The sequence below is a fragment of the Mobula hypostoma genome, chromosome 2 (genome assembly GCF_963921235.1).
Source record: "Mobula hypostoma chromosome 2, sMobHyp1.1, whole genome shotgun sequence".
Lineage (NCBI taxonomy): Eukaryota > Metazoa > Chordata > Chondrichthyes > Myliobatiformes > Myliobatidae > Mobula > Mobula hypostoma.
In genome coordinates, this window is record NC_086098.1 from 166,702,091 (window position 1) to 166,719,793 (window position 17,703).

At 43.7% G+C, this 17,703-nt stretch overlaps 1 protein-coding gene across 2 annotated transcripts in view; it reads right to left on the reverse strand.

The window, feature by feature from the left end:
* Nucleotides 1-1,603: 1,603 nt before the first annotated feature.
* poglut1 (protein O-glucosyltransferase 1) overlaps nucleotides 1,604-17,703 on the reverse strand; it is a 33,532-nt gene continuing 17,432 nt past the window's right edge. Inside the window, exons 6-11 of one of the 2 annotated variants that reach the window (XM_063041023.1) lie at nucleotides 14,770-14,829; nucleotides 13,460-13,559; nucleotides 10,882-10,940; nucleotides 10,149-10,316; nucleotides 4,903-4,959; nucleotides 1,604-3,107 (exon numbers count right to left, since the gene is read on the reverse strand). In XM_063041023.1, coding sequence (XP_062897093.1) covers nucleotides 2,951-3,107; nucleotides 4,903-4,959; nucleotides 10,149-10,316; nucleotides 10,882-10,940; nucleotides 13,460-13,559; nucleotides 14,770-14,829 — 601 coding nt within the window. In that variant the 3' untranslated portion in view covers nucleotides 1,604-2,950. The remainder of the gene's footprint in view (nucleotides 3,108-4,902; nucleotides 4,960-10,148; nucleotides 10,317-10,881; nucleotides 10,941-13,459; nucleotides 13,560-14,769; nucleotides 14,830-17,703) is intronic. The other variant, XM_063041024.1, reaches the window with a different exon arrangement.

Below are 17,703 nucleotides of genomic sequence, written 5' to 3' on the forward strand. Positions count from 1 at the left end.
AGAAATTGCTTCCATTTTTGAGGAGAGTCCAGGGGAATAAATGGGCGGTTACAGATCATCTTGTCCGAAAGGCTAATGAGTCTCCAGGCAGCACAATCTCCCTTAAAATTACATCAACGAGGAAGTAATCAAAATGTGGAGGGGTGTTTTGACTGGCTGTGAGACTCAACAACAAGTGATAGTTAAAAGTACTAATAAACACATGAGATTTTACCGATGCTGGAAATCTAGAGCAACACACACCAAATACTGGGGGAACCCAGCAGGTCAGGCAGCATCTATAGAGAGGAATAAACAGCTGATGCTTCAGGATGAGGCCATTCATCAGGACTGGAAAGGAAGGAGAAAGAAAGCAGAATAATAAGGTGGTAGGAGGCGGGGAAGAAGTACAAGCTGGGTGGTGAGAGGTGGAAGGAATAAATGGCTGAAGAAGAAATCTAAAAGGAGAAGAGAGTGGACCATGGGAGAAAGGGAAGGAGAGGAACCAGAGTGAGCTGATGGGCAGGCAGGAGAGGAGAAAGGGAGAGGGGACTAGTACAAATCATAAACATAAGAAGGTCTGCAGATGCTGGAAATCCAAAGCAATACACACAAAATGCTGGAAAAACTCAGCAGGCCAGGCAGCATCTATGGAAATGAATCAATGGCCAAACCCTTCGTCAGGACTAGAAAGGAAGGGGGAAGACATCAGAACTAAGGATAGAACATAGAATAGTACAGCACAGTACAGGCCCTTCGGCCCACAATGTTGTGCCGACCCTCAAACCCTGCCTCCCATATAAGCCCCCACCTTAGATTCCTCCATATATCTGTCTAGTAGTCTCTTAAACTTCACTAGTGTATCTGCCTCCACCACTGACTCAGGCAGTGCATTCCACGCACCAACCACTCTCTGAGTAAAAAAACCTTCCTCTAATATCCCCCTTGAACTTCCCATCCCTTACCTTAAAGCCACGTCCTCTTGTATTGAGCAGTGGTGCCCTGGGGAAGAGGCGCTGGCTATCCACTCTATCTATTCCTCTTATTATCTTGTACACCTCTATCATGTCTCCTCTCATCCTCCTTCTCTCCAAAGAGTAAAGCCCTAGCTCCCTTAATCTCTGATAATAATGCATACTTTCTAAACCAGGCAGCATCCTAGAAAATTTCCTCTGTACCCTTTCCAATGCTTCCACATCCTTCCTATAATGAGGTGACCAGAACTGGACACAATACTCCAAGTGTGGCCTAACCAGAGTTTTATAGAGCTGCATCATTACATCGCGACTCTTAAACTCTATCCCTCGACTTATGAAAGCTAACACCCCATAAGCTTTCTTAACTACCCTATCCACCTGTGAATCAACTTTCAGGGATCTGTGGACATGTACCCCGAGATCCCTCTGCTCCTCCACACTAGCAAGTATCTTGCCATTTACTTTGTACTCTGCCTTGGAGTTTGTCCTTCCAAAGTGTACCACCTCACACTTCTCCGGGTTGAACTCCATCTGCCACTTCTCAGCCCACTTCTGCATCCTATCAATGTCTCTCTGCAATCTTTGACAATCCTCTACACTATCTACAACACCACCAACCTTTGTGTTGTCTGCAAACTTGCCAACCCACCCTTCTACCCCCACATCCAGGTCGTTAATAAAAATCACGAAAAGTAGAGGTCCCAGAACAGATCCTTGTGGGACACCACTAGTCACAATCCTCCAATCTGAATGTACTCCCTCCACCACCACCCTCTGCCTTCTGCAGGCAAGCCAATTCTGAATCCACCTGGCCAAACGTCCCATGCCTTCTAACTTTCTGAATAAGCCTACCCTGTGGAACCTTGTCAAATGCCTTACTAAAATCTATATAGATCACATCCACTGCACTACCCTCATCTATATGCCTGGTCACCTCCTCAAAGAACTCTATCAGGCTTGTTAGAAACAATAGGGGAGGAAAAGGAGGATAGCTAGAAAGTGATAGGTGAAACCAGGTGGGTAGGAAAGATAAAAGTCTGGAGAGGAAGGAATCAGATGGGAGAGGACAGTGGACCACAGGAGAAAGAGAAAGAAGAGGTACCGGGGGATGTAATAGGCAGGTGAGAAGTGAAAGGTCGGTGTGGGTAACAGATGAGGGTGGGAAGGGGATTTGTTTACTGGTGGGAAAAAAAAAATCAACATTCATACCATTCAAATTGGAAGCTACCCAGATAGAATATTAGGTGTTGCTCCTCCACCCTGAGGGTGGCCTCATCTTGGTACAAAAGGGGGCCACTGATTAACATCAGAAAGGAATGGGAACTGAAACGTTTGGCCTCTGGGAAGTCCGTCTTGTGGGAGATGGTGCGAGGTGCTCAACAAAATGGTCTCACCAGTCTAAAGGAGGCTGCATCGGGAGCACCAGACACAATAGACGACCCCAGCAGATTCACAGGTAAAGTGTTGCCTCACCTGGAAGGACTGCCTGGGGCCCTGAATGGAGGTGAGGGAGGAGGTGAACGGACACTCAGGCTGCTTGCAGGCATAGGTGCCGGGAAGGACAATGGACAAGGGAATCACAGCAGGAAGCAGAGTGTGGGGGGTACATGGGGGAGGTAAGGATATGTTAGTGGCAGGATCGCTTTAGAGATAACAGGTTGCGATGTATAATGTGTTGGATGTGGAGGATGATAGGGTGGTAGGTTAGGACAAGAGGAAATATCACTATTAAGGAAGATACAATGAGCGTGGATGTATGGGAAATGGAGGAGATGCAGGTGAGGGCCATATCAACATTGGAGGGAGGATATCTCTGATGTCCTGGAATGGAAACCTGCATCCTGGGCACAGATGTGGCACAGGCAAATATAAATACTAGTCAAACCCTTTTAGAAAACCCAGAGGTCAAGAAGCTTGCTACCCACGCTGAAAGTTTGGCATGGAATGTGTTAGGTGTTGTAGAGGGACCTGGAAGGTCCAGGTGGTTTTGGAAGCTATAGTTCACTGTGCCTGTCCTTGCTGAGGATCTGGGAGTAGCTCCTGTGTCTCCTGGGTTTGTAAAGGAGCAGCTTGGAATACTCCACCAGCAGCTGCTTCCAGTAACAGGAAACGTCCTTCATCTTGAGGTGATCCTGGATGAACCTGCAGCCCCTGGTGAAGACAAACACATGCTGGAATTACGGGAAAGCACAGTTACTTAGTGGTTAGCACAACTCTTTACAGTGCCAGTAACCTGGGTTCAATTCCTGTGGCCGCCTGCAAGGAGCTTGCACGTTCTCCTTATGGGCACATAGATTTCCTTCTGGTGCTCTGGTTTCCTCCCACATTCCAAAGACGCGCAGGTTAGGGTTTGTAAGCTGTGAACATGTTATGTCGGCGCTGGAAGCGTGGTGAAACGTGCACACTACCCAGCACATCCTCGATCCTCGGACTGTGTTGGTCATTGATACGAACGACACATTTCTCTGTATTTTTCAATGTACAAGTGACAAGTAAAGCTAATCTTTACGGATGAGAGCTCAGATGAACTGTAATAATTGGGCATTGATAACAGGGAAGATAATCCAAATTAACTCAACCTTGCATCCCTGCACCCAGTATAGAGATAGTGATAGTGGATGATGAAGTTGCTGTTATTTTGGGAACAGTGACAATAAACTTTCACCAGAAAAAGGAGAGGAAAGTCTTTCCACATTGTGTTTGGCTCATAGCTGGTTCCAGAACAAACTTCAGAAAATAAGGCTAAAATGGATAAAGTTAACTGTCAACTGTGAGCAGCAAGATTATTAGCAACATTGAGAGTCACTGTAAAAAGTAAAATTTCTATGAAGTTGAAGCAAAAGAATAAACAGGATGGAGAATGACAGGAGATATGATAGAAGTATATAGAATTTTGAGCAGCGTACTGCCCTTGCTGAGGTGTTCTAACATTAATTAGACAGTCAGCCAAACTCCATTCAAAAACAACACGAGAGCCAGGGTATAACATCCTAGCTCCCTGGGTTTGTTGCAGACTCAGTATCACGACATAATGAAGAGGAGCTAGGACGCTATACCCTGACTCTCATGTCATTTTTAAATGTTGGCTGACTGTCTAGTTGATTTTACAATATCTCAGCAAGGGCAGTACAGTGCAAAAGGAAAGCTTCTGCTGGGGCAAAAAACAGGACGGCTTTAGATGGAATCTTCTTTCCCTCCAAACATAAACCTCTGGTCTACTGCCAGCCAATGTGCTTTTACACTTACTGGCTGCACAGGAACTGACCTAATACAGATCTGAAACTGGTCGTTAAAATAAAAGCTGAATACGCTTAACATAAATCAATTGCCTGAAAGGCAGAACAAACAGTACAGAGAGGGTAAATGCAAGCAGGCTTTTTCCACTGAGGTCAGGGGAGACAAACATTAGAGGTCATGGGTTAAGGGTGAAAGGTGAAATATTTAAGGACAACCTGAGGGGAAAACTTCTTCAGTCAGAGGGTGGTGAGAAAGTGGAACGTGCTGTCAACAGATGTGGTGGATACGGGTTTGATTTCAATACTTAAGAGAAGTTTGGATAAGTATATGGATGGGAGAGGTACAGAGGGTGATGGTCCAGGTGCAGGTCGAAAGGACTAGGAAGAATAATAGTTAGGCATAGACTAGATGGACTGAAGGACCTGCTTCTGTGCTGTAGCACTTTATGGCTTTAAATAAATTGCTGGAGGAACTCAGTGGGGTGAAGCAGCGTCTCTGGAAACTCAAATCATCATCTATTCCTCTGCCTCCACAGATGCTGCCTGACCTGCTGATGTGCACCTTGTTCCAGATTCCAGCATCTGTAGCATCTTGTGTCTTCCTATGTTGAAAACTGCTAACAGAGAAATCAACTTGAGAGAGCACAGTACACCACATGTTGGATTTCACCAAAGATACTGCTGTAACTGAAAGGACTGGATATACTCACCTTTCTGCGATGTCTCGGGCAATCTGATCATTTTCCTTAGCAAACTGCAAGAGTTCCCTAAAAATAAACACAAACAAATGAGGGGTATAGAGAGGGTAAATACAAGCAGCTTTTCCCTCTCAGCTTGGTTGAAACTGCAACTAGAGGTCATCGATTTAGGATGAAAGGTGAAATATTTAAGGGGAGTATGAGGGGGAATGGTGGTGAGAGTGTGGAACGAGCTTCCATTGCAAGTGGTGGATGTGGGGTCAATTGCAACATTTAAGAGGTTTGGATAAGTTCATGGATGGATGGGGTGTGGAAAGTTAAGGTCCAGGTGTGGGTCAAGACTAGACAAAACAGGCTGGCATGAACTCGATGAGCTGAAGGGTCTGTTTCTGAGTTGTAGTGCTCCGATTCTAATAAACTCTCGCGCTCTGCAGTTCAGCGTTCCTACGGTCACATGACCAGTCTCTGCACAGAAGTCACACTTCACTCGCATCCACACACACTTGGCTCTATGAGGATGGATGGATACTGTGCACACCCATTCTATCAGCAAACACTCAATACACACTCAGTCCACTCTCTGTGCACACTCATTCAGCATGACCACCCTGTGCACACTTGGACATTGCAACCATCCTGTGTACACAATCAAGACCACACTGTTTACCCTCCTCCAGGATAGTAATTTCTGGATTGCTTAATGTGCCAGTGAGGGTAGAAACAGGATGATCTGGCAGATAAATGCATGGCTGAGAAGCTGGTGCAGGGCGCAGAGCTTCAGGTTCTTGGATCATTGGGATCTCTTCTGGGGGAAGGTATGACCTGTACAAAAGGGACGGGTTGTACTTGAACCTGAGGGGGACAACTATTCTTGCGGACAAGTTTGTTACAGAGATCGGGGAGCGTTTAAACTACTTTGGTAGGGGGTGTGGGAACCGGAGTGAAGGGACTCATGATAGGACAGATGGTAAAAAAGCAAAGATAGTGTGCAGTCAGACTGTCAGGAAGGGCAGGCAGATGATAGGACAAAATTGCAGCCAATATGGTGAGTATAGTTCATTAGGGATGCAGAATCAAAAAGGGTAGCAAATACAGTACTCAAAGTGTGATATCTCAATGCACGGAGTAAGAAATGAGGTGGATGTACTATTACAGATTGTCAGGTACGATGCTACGGCCATCACTGATCATGACTGAAGGATGGTTGTAGTTGGGAGCTGAATGTCCAAGGTTACACGTTGTATAGGAGGGATAAGAAGGTAGGCAGAGGGGGTGGCGTGGCTCTGCTGGTAAAGAATGGCATCAGATCTGTAGAAAGATGTTGAATCCTTGTGGGTTGAGTTAAGAAACTGCAAGGGTAAAAGGACCCTGATGAGAGTTATATACAGGCCTCCCAACAGGAGCTGGCTTGTGGCCCACAGATTACAACAGGAAATAGAAAAGGCGTGTCAAAAGGGCAATGTTATGATAATCATGGGAGATTTTAACATGAAGATTGATGGGAAAATCAGGTTCGTAATGGATCTCAACAGAGTGAGTATGCTGAACACCTACGAGATGGCTTTTTGGAGCAGTTTGTTGTTGAGCCTACTACGGGATCAGCTATACTGGATTGGGTGTAATGTATTGAACCGGAGGGAGATTAAGGTAAAAGAACCCTTAGGAGGCAGTGCTCACAATATGATTGAGTTCAACTTGAAATTTGATAGTGAGAAAGTAAAGTCTTACGTAGCAGTATTTCAGTGGAGTAAAGCATATTACAGTGGTATGAGAGAGGAGCTGACCAAAGTAATTTGGAAGGAGATGCTGGCAGGGATGACAGCAGAGCAGCAATGGCTTAAATTTCTGGGAAAAATGAGGAAGGTGCAGGATAGATGTATTCCAAAAACAAATAAATACTCAAATGGCAAAATAGTACAACAGTGGCTGACAAAGAGAGTCAAAGCTAATGTAAAAGCAAAAGAGAGGGCATAAAACAAAGTAAAACAAACACAGAGGGAAGACAGAGGATTGGGAAGCTTTTAAAAACCTACAGAGAGCAACTAAAAGAAATAGGAGGGAAAAGATGAAATATAAAAGCAAGCTAGCAAACAATATCAAAGTGGATCGTAAAAGCTTTTTCAAGTATGCAAAAAAATAAGAGAGATGAGTGTGGTTAGAGGACTGCTAGAAAATGAGGCCAGAGAAATAATAATGGGAGACAAGGAGATGGCTGATGAACTAAATGAGTATTTTGCATCTGTTTTCACTGTGGAAGACACTAGCAGTGTGCCAGATGATGAAGGGTGTGAGGGAAGAGAAGTGAGTGCAGTTATTATCACAAGGGAAAAGGTGCTCAAAAAACTGAAAGACCTAAGGGTACATAAGACACCCAGATCAGTTCTGGGTTCTGAAACGGGTAGCTGTAGAGACTGTAGAGGCATTAGAAATAATCTTTCAAAAATCATTGGAATCTGGCATGATGCCAGAGGACTGGAAAATTGCAAATGTACTCCACTCTTTAAGAAAGGAGGAAGGCAGCAGAAAGGAAATTATAAACCTGTTAGCCTAACCTCAGTGGTTGGGAAGATGTTAGAATCAATTGTTAAGGATAAGGTTATTGAGTACTTAGTGACACCGGACAATACATGAGAAAGTCAGCATGGTTTCCTTAAGGAAAAATCTTGCCCGACAAACCTCAGAATCAGGTTTATTTTCACCGGTATGTGTTGTGAAATTTGTTAATGCAATACATAATATAGAAGAAAAAAAGTAAAACTAAATAAATAAGTAAATTCAATATGCATACTGAATAGATTAAAAAGTGTGCCAAAACACATATATATTAAAAAAGTGAGGTATTGTCCAAGGGTTCAATGTCCATTTAGAAATCGGATGGTAGAGGGGAAAAAGCTGTTCCTGAATCACTGAGTGTGTGCTGTCAGGCTTCTGTACCTCCTACCTGATGGCAACAGTGAGAAAAGGGCATGCCCTGGGTGCTGGGGGTCCTGAATACTGGACGTGGCCTTTCTGAGACACTGCTCCTTGAAGATGTCCTGGGTACTTTGTAGTCTTTAAACTCCTAATGAAGTATAGTCGCTGTCTTGCCTTCTTTATAGCTTGCATTCATACGTTGGGATCAGGTTAGATCTTCAGAGATCTTGACACCCAAGAACTTGAAACTGCTCACTTTCTCCACTTCTGATCCCTCTATAATTGGTATGTGTTCCTTCATCTTATCCTTCCTGAAGTCCACAATCAGCTCTTTCGTCTTACTGATGTTGAGTGCAAGGTTGTTACTGCACCACTCCACCAGTTGGTATATCTCGCTTCTGTACACCCTCTCATCTCCATCTGAGATTCTACCAACAATAAAGCAGTGGGCTAAGCTCACACCCCTGAGGTGCACTGGTGTTGATTGTCAGCAAGGAGGAGATATTATCACCAATCCGCACAGATTGTGGTCTTCCTGTTAGGAAGTCGAGGATCCAATTGCAGAGGGAGGTACAGAGGCCCAGATTCTGTAACTTATCAATCAGGCTTGTGGGAATGATGGTGTTAAATGCTGAGCTATAGTCAATGACCAGCATCCTGACATAGGTGTTTGTATTGTCCAGGGTTTCTAAGACCATGTGAAGAGCCATTGACCTATTGTGGCGATAGACAAATTGCAGTGGGTCCAGGTCTAGGAGGATGTTTGCCATGGTGGAGTAATCTAGGACAAGAGAGCACAGCCTCAGGTCAGAGGGGCGTCCATTTAAAACAGAGATGTGGAGACATTTCTTTAGCCAGAGGGTGGTGAATTTGTGACCAGACAGCTGTGGAGGCCAGGTTGTTGGGTTTATTTAAGGCAGAGCTGGATAGGTACTTGATTGGACACAGCATCAAAGGTTACAGGGAGAAGACCGGGGAGTGGGGCTGAGAAGGGGAAGAAAAGGATCAGCCATGATTGAATGGCGGAGCAGTCTTGATAGGCCAAATGACCTAATTTTGCTCCTGTATCTTACCGTCTTATGGTCTTCACACACTATCTGTTACAAGGAAAGGTTTTTCCAGCTGTCTCCCCTGGTTTTGTATACAGGTATCTCCCACTTTTCGAAAGTTTGCTTTACGCCACTTCGCTTTTACGAAAGACCTACATTAGTACCTATTTTTGCTAACCGAAAGAAATCCGAAGAGGATTTTCGCTTTTACAAAAAAAGGTGAAAAGTGAAAATAGCGTTCAGCATTTGTTTTGCAGCGAGCCCTTATAGAGGCAGCGCGCACCCTGAGCAGCGAGAGTGGCACCACCAAGCTCCTTCCCCGGGAACTACACTCAGCATCTCAGCATCAAGCCGCCATAGCACTGAACTGTGCCTGTGAGCATCCGTGCTTACCTCGATTTATTCTGTGCATCCGTTAGCAAGATGTGTCCTAAGGTATCAGAAAACCCTAAGAGAGCTCATAAAGGTGTTACGCTTAGCGTAAAACTGGATGTAATTAAGTTTTGATCGTGGTTACTGGAGAGAGTGCTTCGGCTGATACTGAAGCTGCCGAAAAGTTCCCAGAAGAACTGAAGAAAATAATTACAGAAGGTGGTTACTCGTATAAGCAAGTGTTTAACTGTGACGGAACTGCAATTTATTGGAAAAAATTGCCAAGCAAGACATTTGATAAGAATACACTTCCTGTTGTGTTTCCTACACATCCAAGCAGTTGGAATACCCAAGTGATTTTTTCTGAGTACATGAGTGGATACATTAGTCCTCCCACCACTCCAACCTCCAACGACTCAGCCTAACACACCATCATCACCACCACCACCTCTCAATCTTCCAGTGTGCTCACTGTCTTCCCGATTCTGGTAAGTGAAACTACACTGTACGTACATTATTTCTACTTTATATAGGCTGTGTATTTATCACATCATTCCTGCTTTTACTATATGTTAGTGATATTTTAGATTTTATGTGTTATTCGGTATGATTTGGTAGGTTATTTTTTGGGTCTGGGAATGCTCAAAAATTTTTCCCATATAAATTAATGGTAATTGCTTCTTCACTTTGCATCATTTCGGCCTACGAAAAATTTCATAGGAACGCTCTACTTTCGGATAGCGGGGGAAATCTGTATTCTATTGCGGGATTGCCTGCATCCCATCAATGCTACAGAATTAAACAAGAAGGAATCATCCTTGGGGACAGACTTCTCCCCCATGCAGAATTCCCAGAGGAATGTGGACCCAAATGGCGGCTCAGGAAGACCCAAGCTCCTTGCTGCTGCCCTTGCCCTCAGCTTACCGTACGTCAGAGAGGTCTTGACTGACAGGAATGTAATGCACCCATGGCTTCAGCTGAGGGTAAAAGAATTCCAGCCACTCGTTCCCAACATGGAAAACCAACGATCCACACAGAAAGAGGTGCTTGAATCGGAAACTGGCTGCAACTCCCCGGAAGTTAAACAAGTATCTGGGTAAAGAAAAGTGCAGGCATTTCAGTCCTTTGTTGTACTAATTGCTTCCAGTAACAAGATTAAGTCAATGCAATCAGCAATCGCCTCTGATCTGGGCCGACATTTACATGCCGGGCGGCACCTAATTAATTAGCTTGTTTATTTCGGCTTTTTTCTTAAAGATGTGCTGGGTGCGTTCCGGCCACCACTGCACCCCTGCATTCTTCGCGGCAATGTATCGGTCCATGGCCTGGAGGTTGGGGACCACTGATCTAGCCCTTCCCTCCTCCATAGCCTTCCAGTTTTTTCATTTATGTACCTACCTAAAATTCTCTTAAATGCCCATAATGTACCTGTCTCTACCACTACTCCTGGCAGGGCATTTCACACTCCCACCACTCTCCCATGTAAAAAAAAACTAACTCTTACACCTCTCTATGCTTTCCTCCAATCAGCTTAAAAATTATGCCCCCTCGTATTAGCCATTTCCACACTGGGAAAAAAATCTCAGGCTGTCTGCTTTCTATTACTGATGGTTAGTCTAGATATCTGGATTACTAGCTCAGTAATTTAACTACATACTTGTATTTGCAGTGTTCCACCAACGGAATTTCTTTAGCAGGAGGTCTTCCCAGTGTGTCCTGTAAATAGACCAAATTATAAGATTAACAACAGCTGCAGTTTGCATATACAGTGGATTCTGGTTAATTGGGACACATTCAAAAAAAGTACATTTGGCCCAATTAGACGGCTGTCCCAATTAACTGAAGTTTCATGGAAACAGTTAAAATACTATAAAAAGACAAACTACCATTTAACCATAATAAATTATGTATTTAACTGAAACACAGAATTAGAACACTACCAATAGAACTACTGTACTATAAAACTGTGTATAGTTCCTAATAGTTATTGACAGAAGAATTCATCCAGTGCTGCCATGTTCTTTTGATTGACTGTAAAAGAACAAAGTCAGTGCGGGAATCTCGGGTAATCTTTTCGCTCAGTGTCATATCTTTTCGTGGCATCTTGGCAAGGGTCTGAAGTTTATCAACAGCTTTTTGAATTGGAGTCTGTCAACAACATAAGCATATGCATCTGACGTTATTTGAAAACTTTGCTCAGTAGGGCCACACAAGTACACGTGACTGATGCTAGTTAGAAACTGCTTGGCAACTATCTCCTGTCCCAATCAAGCAGCAAACACCTTTTCTTTTGTAATATGCACAGTGTCCATGATCTTGCTGCTACTTTGTCTCCCTCCTATAGACTCCGAGTAGAATAAATACAGATGCAAAAACATCAATCACAAACATGAGAAAATCATCTGCAGACGCTGGAAATCCAAGCAACACACAGAAAATGCTGGAGGAACTCAGCAGGCCAGGCAGCATCCATGGAAAAGAGCACAGTCGACGCCTCAGGCTGAGACCCAAAGGCATTGACTGTGCTCTTTTCCATGGATGCTGCCTGGCCTGCTGAGTTCCTCCAGCACTTTGTGAGTATTGCAAAAAAATCAATATGAGATCTCCCCCATCTCTTTCGACTCCACAAGTAGATTATCACTCTGATCTTCCAGAGGACCAAATTTGTTCCTTGCTATCTTTTTGCTCTTAATATATCTGTAGAAGCCCTTAGTATTCTCCTTCACCTTGTCCACTAGAGCAACCTCATGCTTTCTTTTAGCCCTCCTGATTTCCTTCTTAAATGTTCTCTTGCATTGCTTATACTCAAGTAGTACCTAATTTGTTTCTACCTGCCTATACCTGCTATGCACCTCCATTTTTTTTCTTAACCAGGGCCTCAATATCTCTCAAGGTCCCCTAAACCTGTTACCCTTGACTTCTATTCTGACAGAAACATACAAAATCTATACTTTCAAAATTTCACTTACCAAGTACACCTTTGTCAGAAAACAACCTATCCCAATTCATACTTGCCAGATCCTTTCTGACATCATCAAAATTGGCCTTTCTCCAACTCAGAATCTCAGCCCAAGGCATAGACCTATGCTTTTTCATAATTACTTTGAAACTAATGGCATTATGATCATGAGATGCAAGGTATTCTGCTACACAAACTTCTGTCACCTGCCCTCTCATTCCCTAATAGGAAATCTACCAGCAAACTTCCTCCTAGTTGGGACTTCTATGTACTGTTAGGGAAACCTTACTGAACACATTTGGCAAACTTTTTCTATCCAGGCCTTTTACAGTATGGGAGTCCCAGTGAATATGTGGAAAGTTAAAACTAGGCAGCATCTGTGGTGGAAAAGGGCCGAAGGGTTCCCAAATGGTGACCAGACAGCTCAAGGGCAACTGCCTATGGTGGAAACGATGAAATTCAGAGCAGATTAAAACCACAGGAGCAGTATGACCTGAAGGTTGTAGGCAGGAAGGTCTTTTCAGAAGCAAAGGGAGGAATTTGAAAGTGAGCAAAGATTTTAATACTGAGACAGTGCTGACATGGGAACTGAGACAGCAGAAGTGAGACGGGTGAACATAAGAGATAGGAGCAGAATTAGGCAATGTAGTCATCAAGTCTGCTCCACAATTCAATCATGGCTGACTTGTTATCCCTCTCAACCCCATCCTCCTGCCTTCTCCCTCTAACCATTGATGCTCTTGCTGGGTGGCGCAACTCTGTATCTCTAAATTAAAAAGTAATAAGTAATCAAGATCCTATCAACCTCCGCTTTAAATATACTCAATGACAACAACAGGAGGTATGAGTTACTTACTCAGAGATACAGCACAGTAACAGGCCCTCCGGCTCAACAAGCCTGCGCAGCACAATTACACCCAAGTGACTAATTAACCTCGTGACCAGTACATCTTTGGAACGTGGAAAGAAGCTGACTGGAGCACCCGGAGGAAACCCACGCAGTCATAGGGAGAACGCACTAACTCCTTACAGACAGCCGTGGGAATCGAACTCAGATTGCTGGCTCTGCGGCCTCCGTGCCTGACTTGAGATTTTGAAATAAATCCTGCTTTCATTACCTTGGCTTCCACTGCCGACAATGGTGTGAAGGAAGCCAAGAAGTGCAAGATTCATTTTAGTCACGTTTCCTCATGCACTGGAACTTTGTACCAGTCCAGAATGTTTATATACTATCAACTCCAATGAGACTTCAATTCAGCTCCTACCTGCAGCTTACCTTCTCAGACTTCCAGGCCTGGTTTTTAGTGTACGCTGCATCTACCAGCGACGGATCCTCACGCGACAGCAGAACAAGAGGATCCCGCTCTGAGCTCGTCCTGAAATGGAAACAATAAACCTGGTATTGCCATGTCATGTGTCAGGGAAAGGGACGTACACAGAAAGGAGTCACGTGTAGTGTCTGAATGTTCATATCATGATAGGGTGTTTCATTTACCATTTGACACATTTACTTACTTACTTAGATACAGTGAGAAATAGACCCAACACTGCCCAGCAAACCCCCTATTTAATCCTGCACTAATCACAGGACAATTTACAATGACTAATTAACCTACCAACTTGGACTGTGGGAGGAAACTGGAGCATTCACAGGAAACCCACGTGGTCACAGGAAGAACGTACAAACTCTTTACAGGCATGTTGTTGCCAATGTAAGTGTCTCCTAGTAGATAAATTATTTTGTATTGGTATCGGTTTACTATTGTCATTTGTACCAAGATGCAATAAATAACTTGTCTTGTACACTGTTCACACAGATCAGTACAATAAAGTACCTATCCAAACTTCTCTTAAATGTTGAAATCGAGCTCACGAGCACCACCTGCGCTAGTAACTTGTTCCACACTCTCATGACCCTCTGCATGAAGAAGTTTTCCTTCATGTCCCCTTTAAACTTTTCACCTTTCACTCTTAACCCATGATCTCTAGTTGTAGTCCCACCCAACCTCAGTGGAAAAAAGCTGCTGGCATTTATCATACCTATGTCCCTCAAAATTTTGTATATCTCTATCAAATCTCCCGTCGAGCTTCTATATTCCAAGGAATAAAGCCCTAGCCTATTCATTCGTTCCTCATAACATATGATCTCTAGACTCAGCAACATCCTTGTAAATTTTTTCTGTACTCTTTCAACCTTTTTACATCTCTCCTGTAGGTAGGAGACCAAAACTGCACGCAATACTACAAATTAGGCCTCACTAACGTCTCATACAACTTCAACATAACATTCCAACTCCTGTACTCAATACATTGGTTTACGAGGCCAATGTGCCAAAACCTTTCTTTAAGACCCTATATTCTACCCCATATATTCTATGGCATCATTTTAATAAACCTATCCATCTCTTGCAGCAAGCCTTCTCTAATTACTTTCGTTTATGTACTAAACCTTTCAACAAGGGTAAATTTTGGAATCAGCCCTCACCCCGTGAGGGGAAGGAAGCCACATTAGGTTCAGAAACTGGGTTTATTAGTCAAGTTCTCAGATACTCTCCAGCATTTATTTGGTACATCTTTACAAATTACCTTGATCCTCTAAAGAAACCTTTTGTGATTTTCTTCTCCCATGGCCATTCTTCAGCTGATCTAGTGAAGGAAAGTGAGTAAGTTACGATAGACACCACTGACTGTAAACAGATATCCCTCCTATTTCACATACTGAGCACAGTATTTACCATCATGTAACTTGTTCTAGTTGTTGCGCAATTTTAGAAAAGTCTATTCAAATTGGATTAAACAAAGCCAAGAGTACTAGCTAGACTTGAGGAGTCTACCTGGAGGATATGACCAAACACATTGATGCAGGTAGAGCAGTAGATGTAGTGTACATGGATTTCAGCGAGGCATTTGATAAGGTACCCCATACAAGGCTTACTGGGAAAGTAAGGAAGCATGGGATCCAAGGGAACCTTGCTTTGTGAACCCAGAAGGCAAAGAGTGGTTGTAGGTGGGTCATACTCTGCACGGAGGTTGGTGACCAGTGGTGTGCCTCAGGGATCTGTTCTGGGACCCCTGCTCTTTGTGACTTTTTTATAAATGACCTGGATGAGGAAGTGGAGGGATGGGTTAGTAAATTTGCTGATGACACAAAGGTTGGGGGTGATGTGGACAGTGTGGAGGACTGTCAGAGGTTACAATGGGACATCAATAGGATGCAAAACTGGACTGAGAAGTGGCAGATGGAGTTCAACCCAGGTAAGTGTGAGGTGTGAGGCAGGCCGACAAATCCAGGGCAAGCATTAAAAAGGGCCACTTTTCAACATAATTGTATAAGGGCTAAGAGAGTTGTAAAAGAGCGCCTGAAGGCTTTATGTGTCAATGCAAGGAGCATTCGTAATAAGGTGGATGAATTGAAAGTGCAGATTGTAATTAATGATTATGATATAGTTGGGATCACAGAGACATGGCTCCAGGGTGACCAGGGATGGGAGCTCAACGTTCAGGGATATTCAATATTCAGTAGGGATAGACATGAAGGAAGGGGAGGTGGGGTGGCGTTGCTGGTTAAAGAAGAGATTAACGCAATAGAAAGGAAGGACATAAGCCTGGAAGATGTGGAATCGATATGGGTAGAGCTGCGTAACACTAAGGGGCAGAAGACGCTGGTGGGAGTTGTGTACAGGCCACCTAACAGTAGTAGTGAGGTCGGGGATGGTATTAAACAGGAAATTAGAAATGTGTGCAATAAAGGAACAGCAGTTATAATGGGTGACTTCAATCTACATGTAGATTGGGTGAACCAAATTGGTAAAGGTGCTGAGGAAGAGGATTTCTTGGAATGTATGCGGGATGGTTTTTTGAACCAACATGTTGAGGAACCAACTAGAGAGCAGGCTATTCTGGACTGGGTTTTGAGCAATGAGGAAGGGTTAATTAGCAATCTTGTCGTGAGAGGCCCCTTGGGTAAGAGTGACCATAATATGGTGGAATTCTTCATTAAGATGGAGAGTGACATAGTTAATTCAGAAACAAAGGTTCTGAACTTAAAAAGGGGTAACTTTGAAGGTATGAGACGTGAATTAGCTAAGATAGACTGGCAAATGACACTTAAAAGGATTGACGGTGGATATGCAATGGGAAGCATTTAAAGGTTGCATGGATGAACTACAACAATTGTTCATCCCAGTTTGGCAAAAGAATAAATCAAGGAAGGTAGTACACCTGTGGCTGACAAGAGAAATTAGGGATGGTATCAATTCCAAAGAAGAAGCATACAAATTAGCCAGAGAAAGTGGCTCACCTGAGGACTGGGAGAAATTCAGAGTTCAGCAGAGGAGGACAAAGGGCTTAATTAGGAAGGGGAAAAAAGATTATGAGAGAAAACTGGCAGGGAACATAAAAACGGACTGTAAAAGCTTTTATAGATATGTAAAAAGGAAAAGACTGGTAAAGACAAATGTAGGTCCCCTGCAGACAGAAACAGGTGAATTGATTATGGGGAGCAAGGACATGGCAGACCAATTGAATAATTACTTTGGTTCTGTCTTCACTAAGGAGGACATAAATAATCTTCCAGAAATAGTAGGGGACAGAGGGTCCAGTGAGATGGAGGAACTGAGCGAAATACATGTTAGTAGGGAAGTGGTGTTAGGTAAATTGAAGGGATTGAAGGCAGATAAATCCCCAGGGCCAGATGGTCTGCATCCTAGAGTGCTTAAGGAAGTAGCCCAAAAAATAGTGGATGCATTAGTGATAATTTTTCAAAACTCGTTGGATTCTGGACTAGTTCCTGAGGATTGGAGGGTGGCTAATGTAACTCCACTTTTTAAAAAAGGAGGGAGAGAGAAACCGGGGAATTATAGACCGGTTAGCCTAACGTCGGTGGTGGGAAAACGGCTGGAGTCAGTTATCAAGGATGTGATAACAGCACATTTGGAAAGCGGTGAAATCATCGGACAAAGTCAGCATGGATTTGTGAAAGGAAAATCATGTCTGACGAATCTCATAGAATTTTTTGAGGATGTAACTAGTAGGGTGGATAGGGGAGAACCAGTGGATGTGGTATATTTGGATTTTCAAAAGGCTTTTGACAAGGTCCCACACAGGAGATTAGTGTGCAAACTTAAAGCACACGGTATTGGGGGTAAGGTATTGGTGTGGGTGGAGAATTGGTTAGCAGACAGGAAGCAAAGAGTGGGAATAAACGGGACCTTTTCAGAATGGCAGGCGGTGACTAGTGGGGTACCGCAAGGCTCAGTGCTGGGACCCCAGTTGTTTACAATATATATTAATGACTTGGATGAGGGAATTAAATGCAGCATCTCCAAGTTTGCGGATGACACGAAGCTGGGTAGCAGTGTTAGCTGTGAGGAGGATGCTAAGAGGATGCAGGGTGACTTGGATAGGTTGGGTGAGTGGGCAAATTCATGGTAGATGCAATTTAATGTGGATAAATGTGAAGTTATCCACTTTGGTGGCAAAAATAGGAAAACAGATTATTATCTGAATGGTGGCGATTAG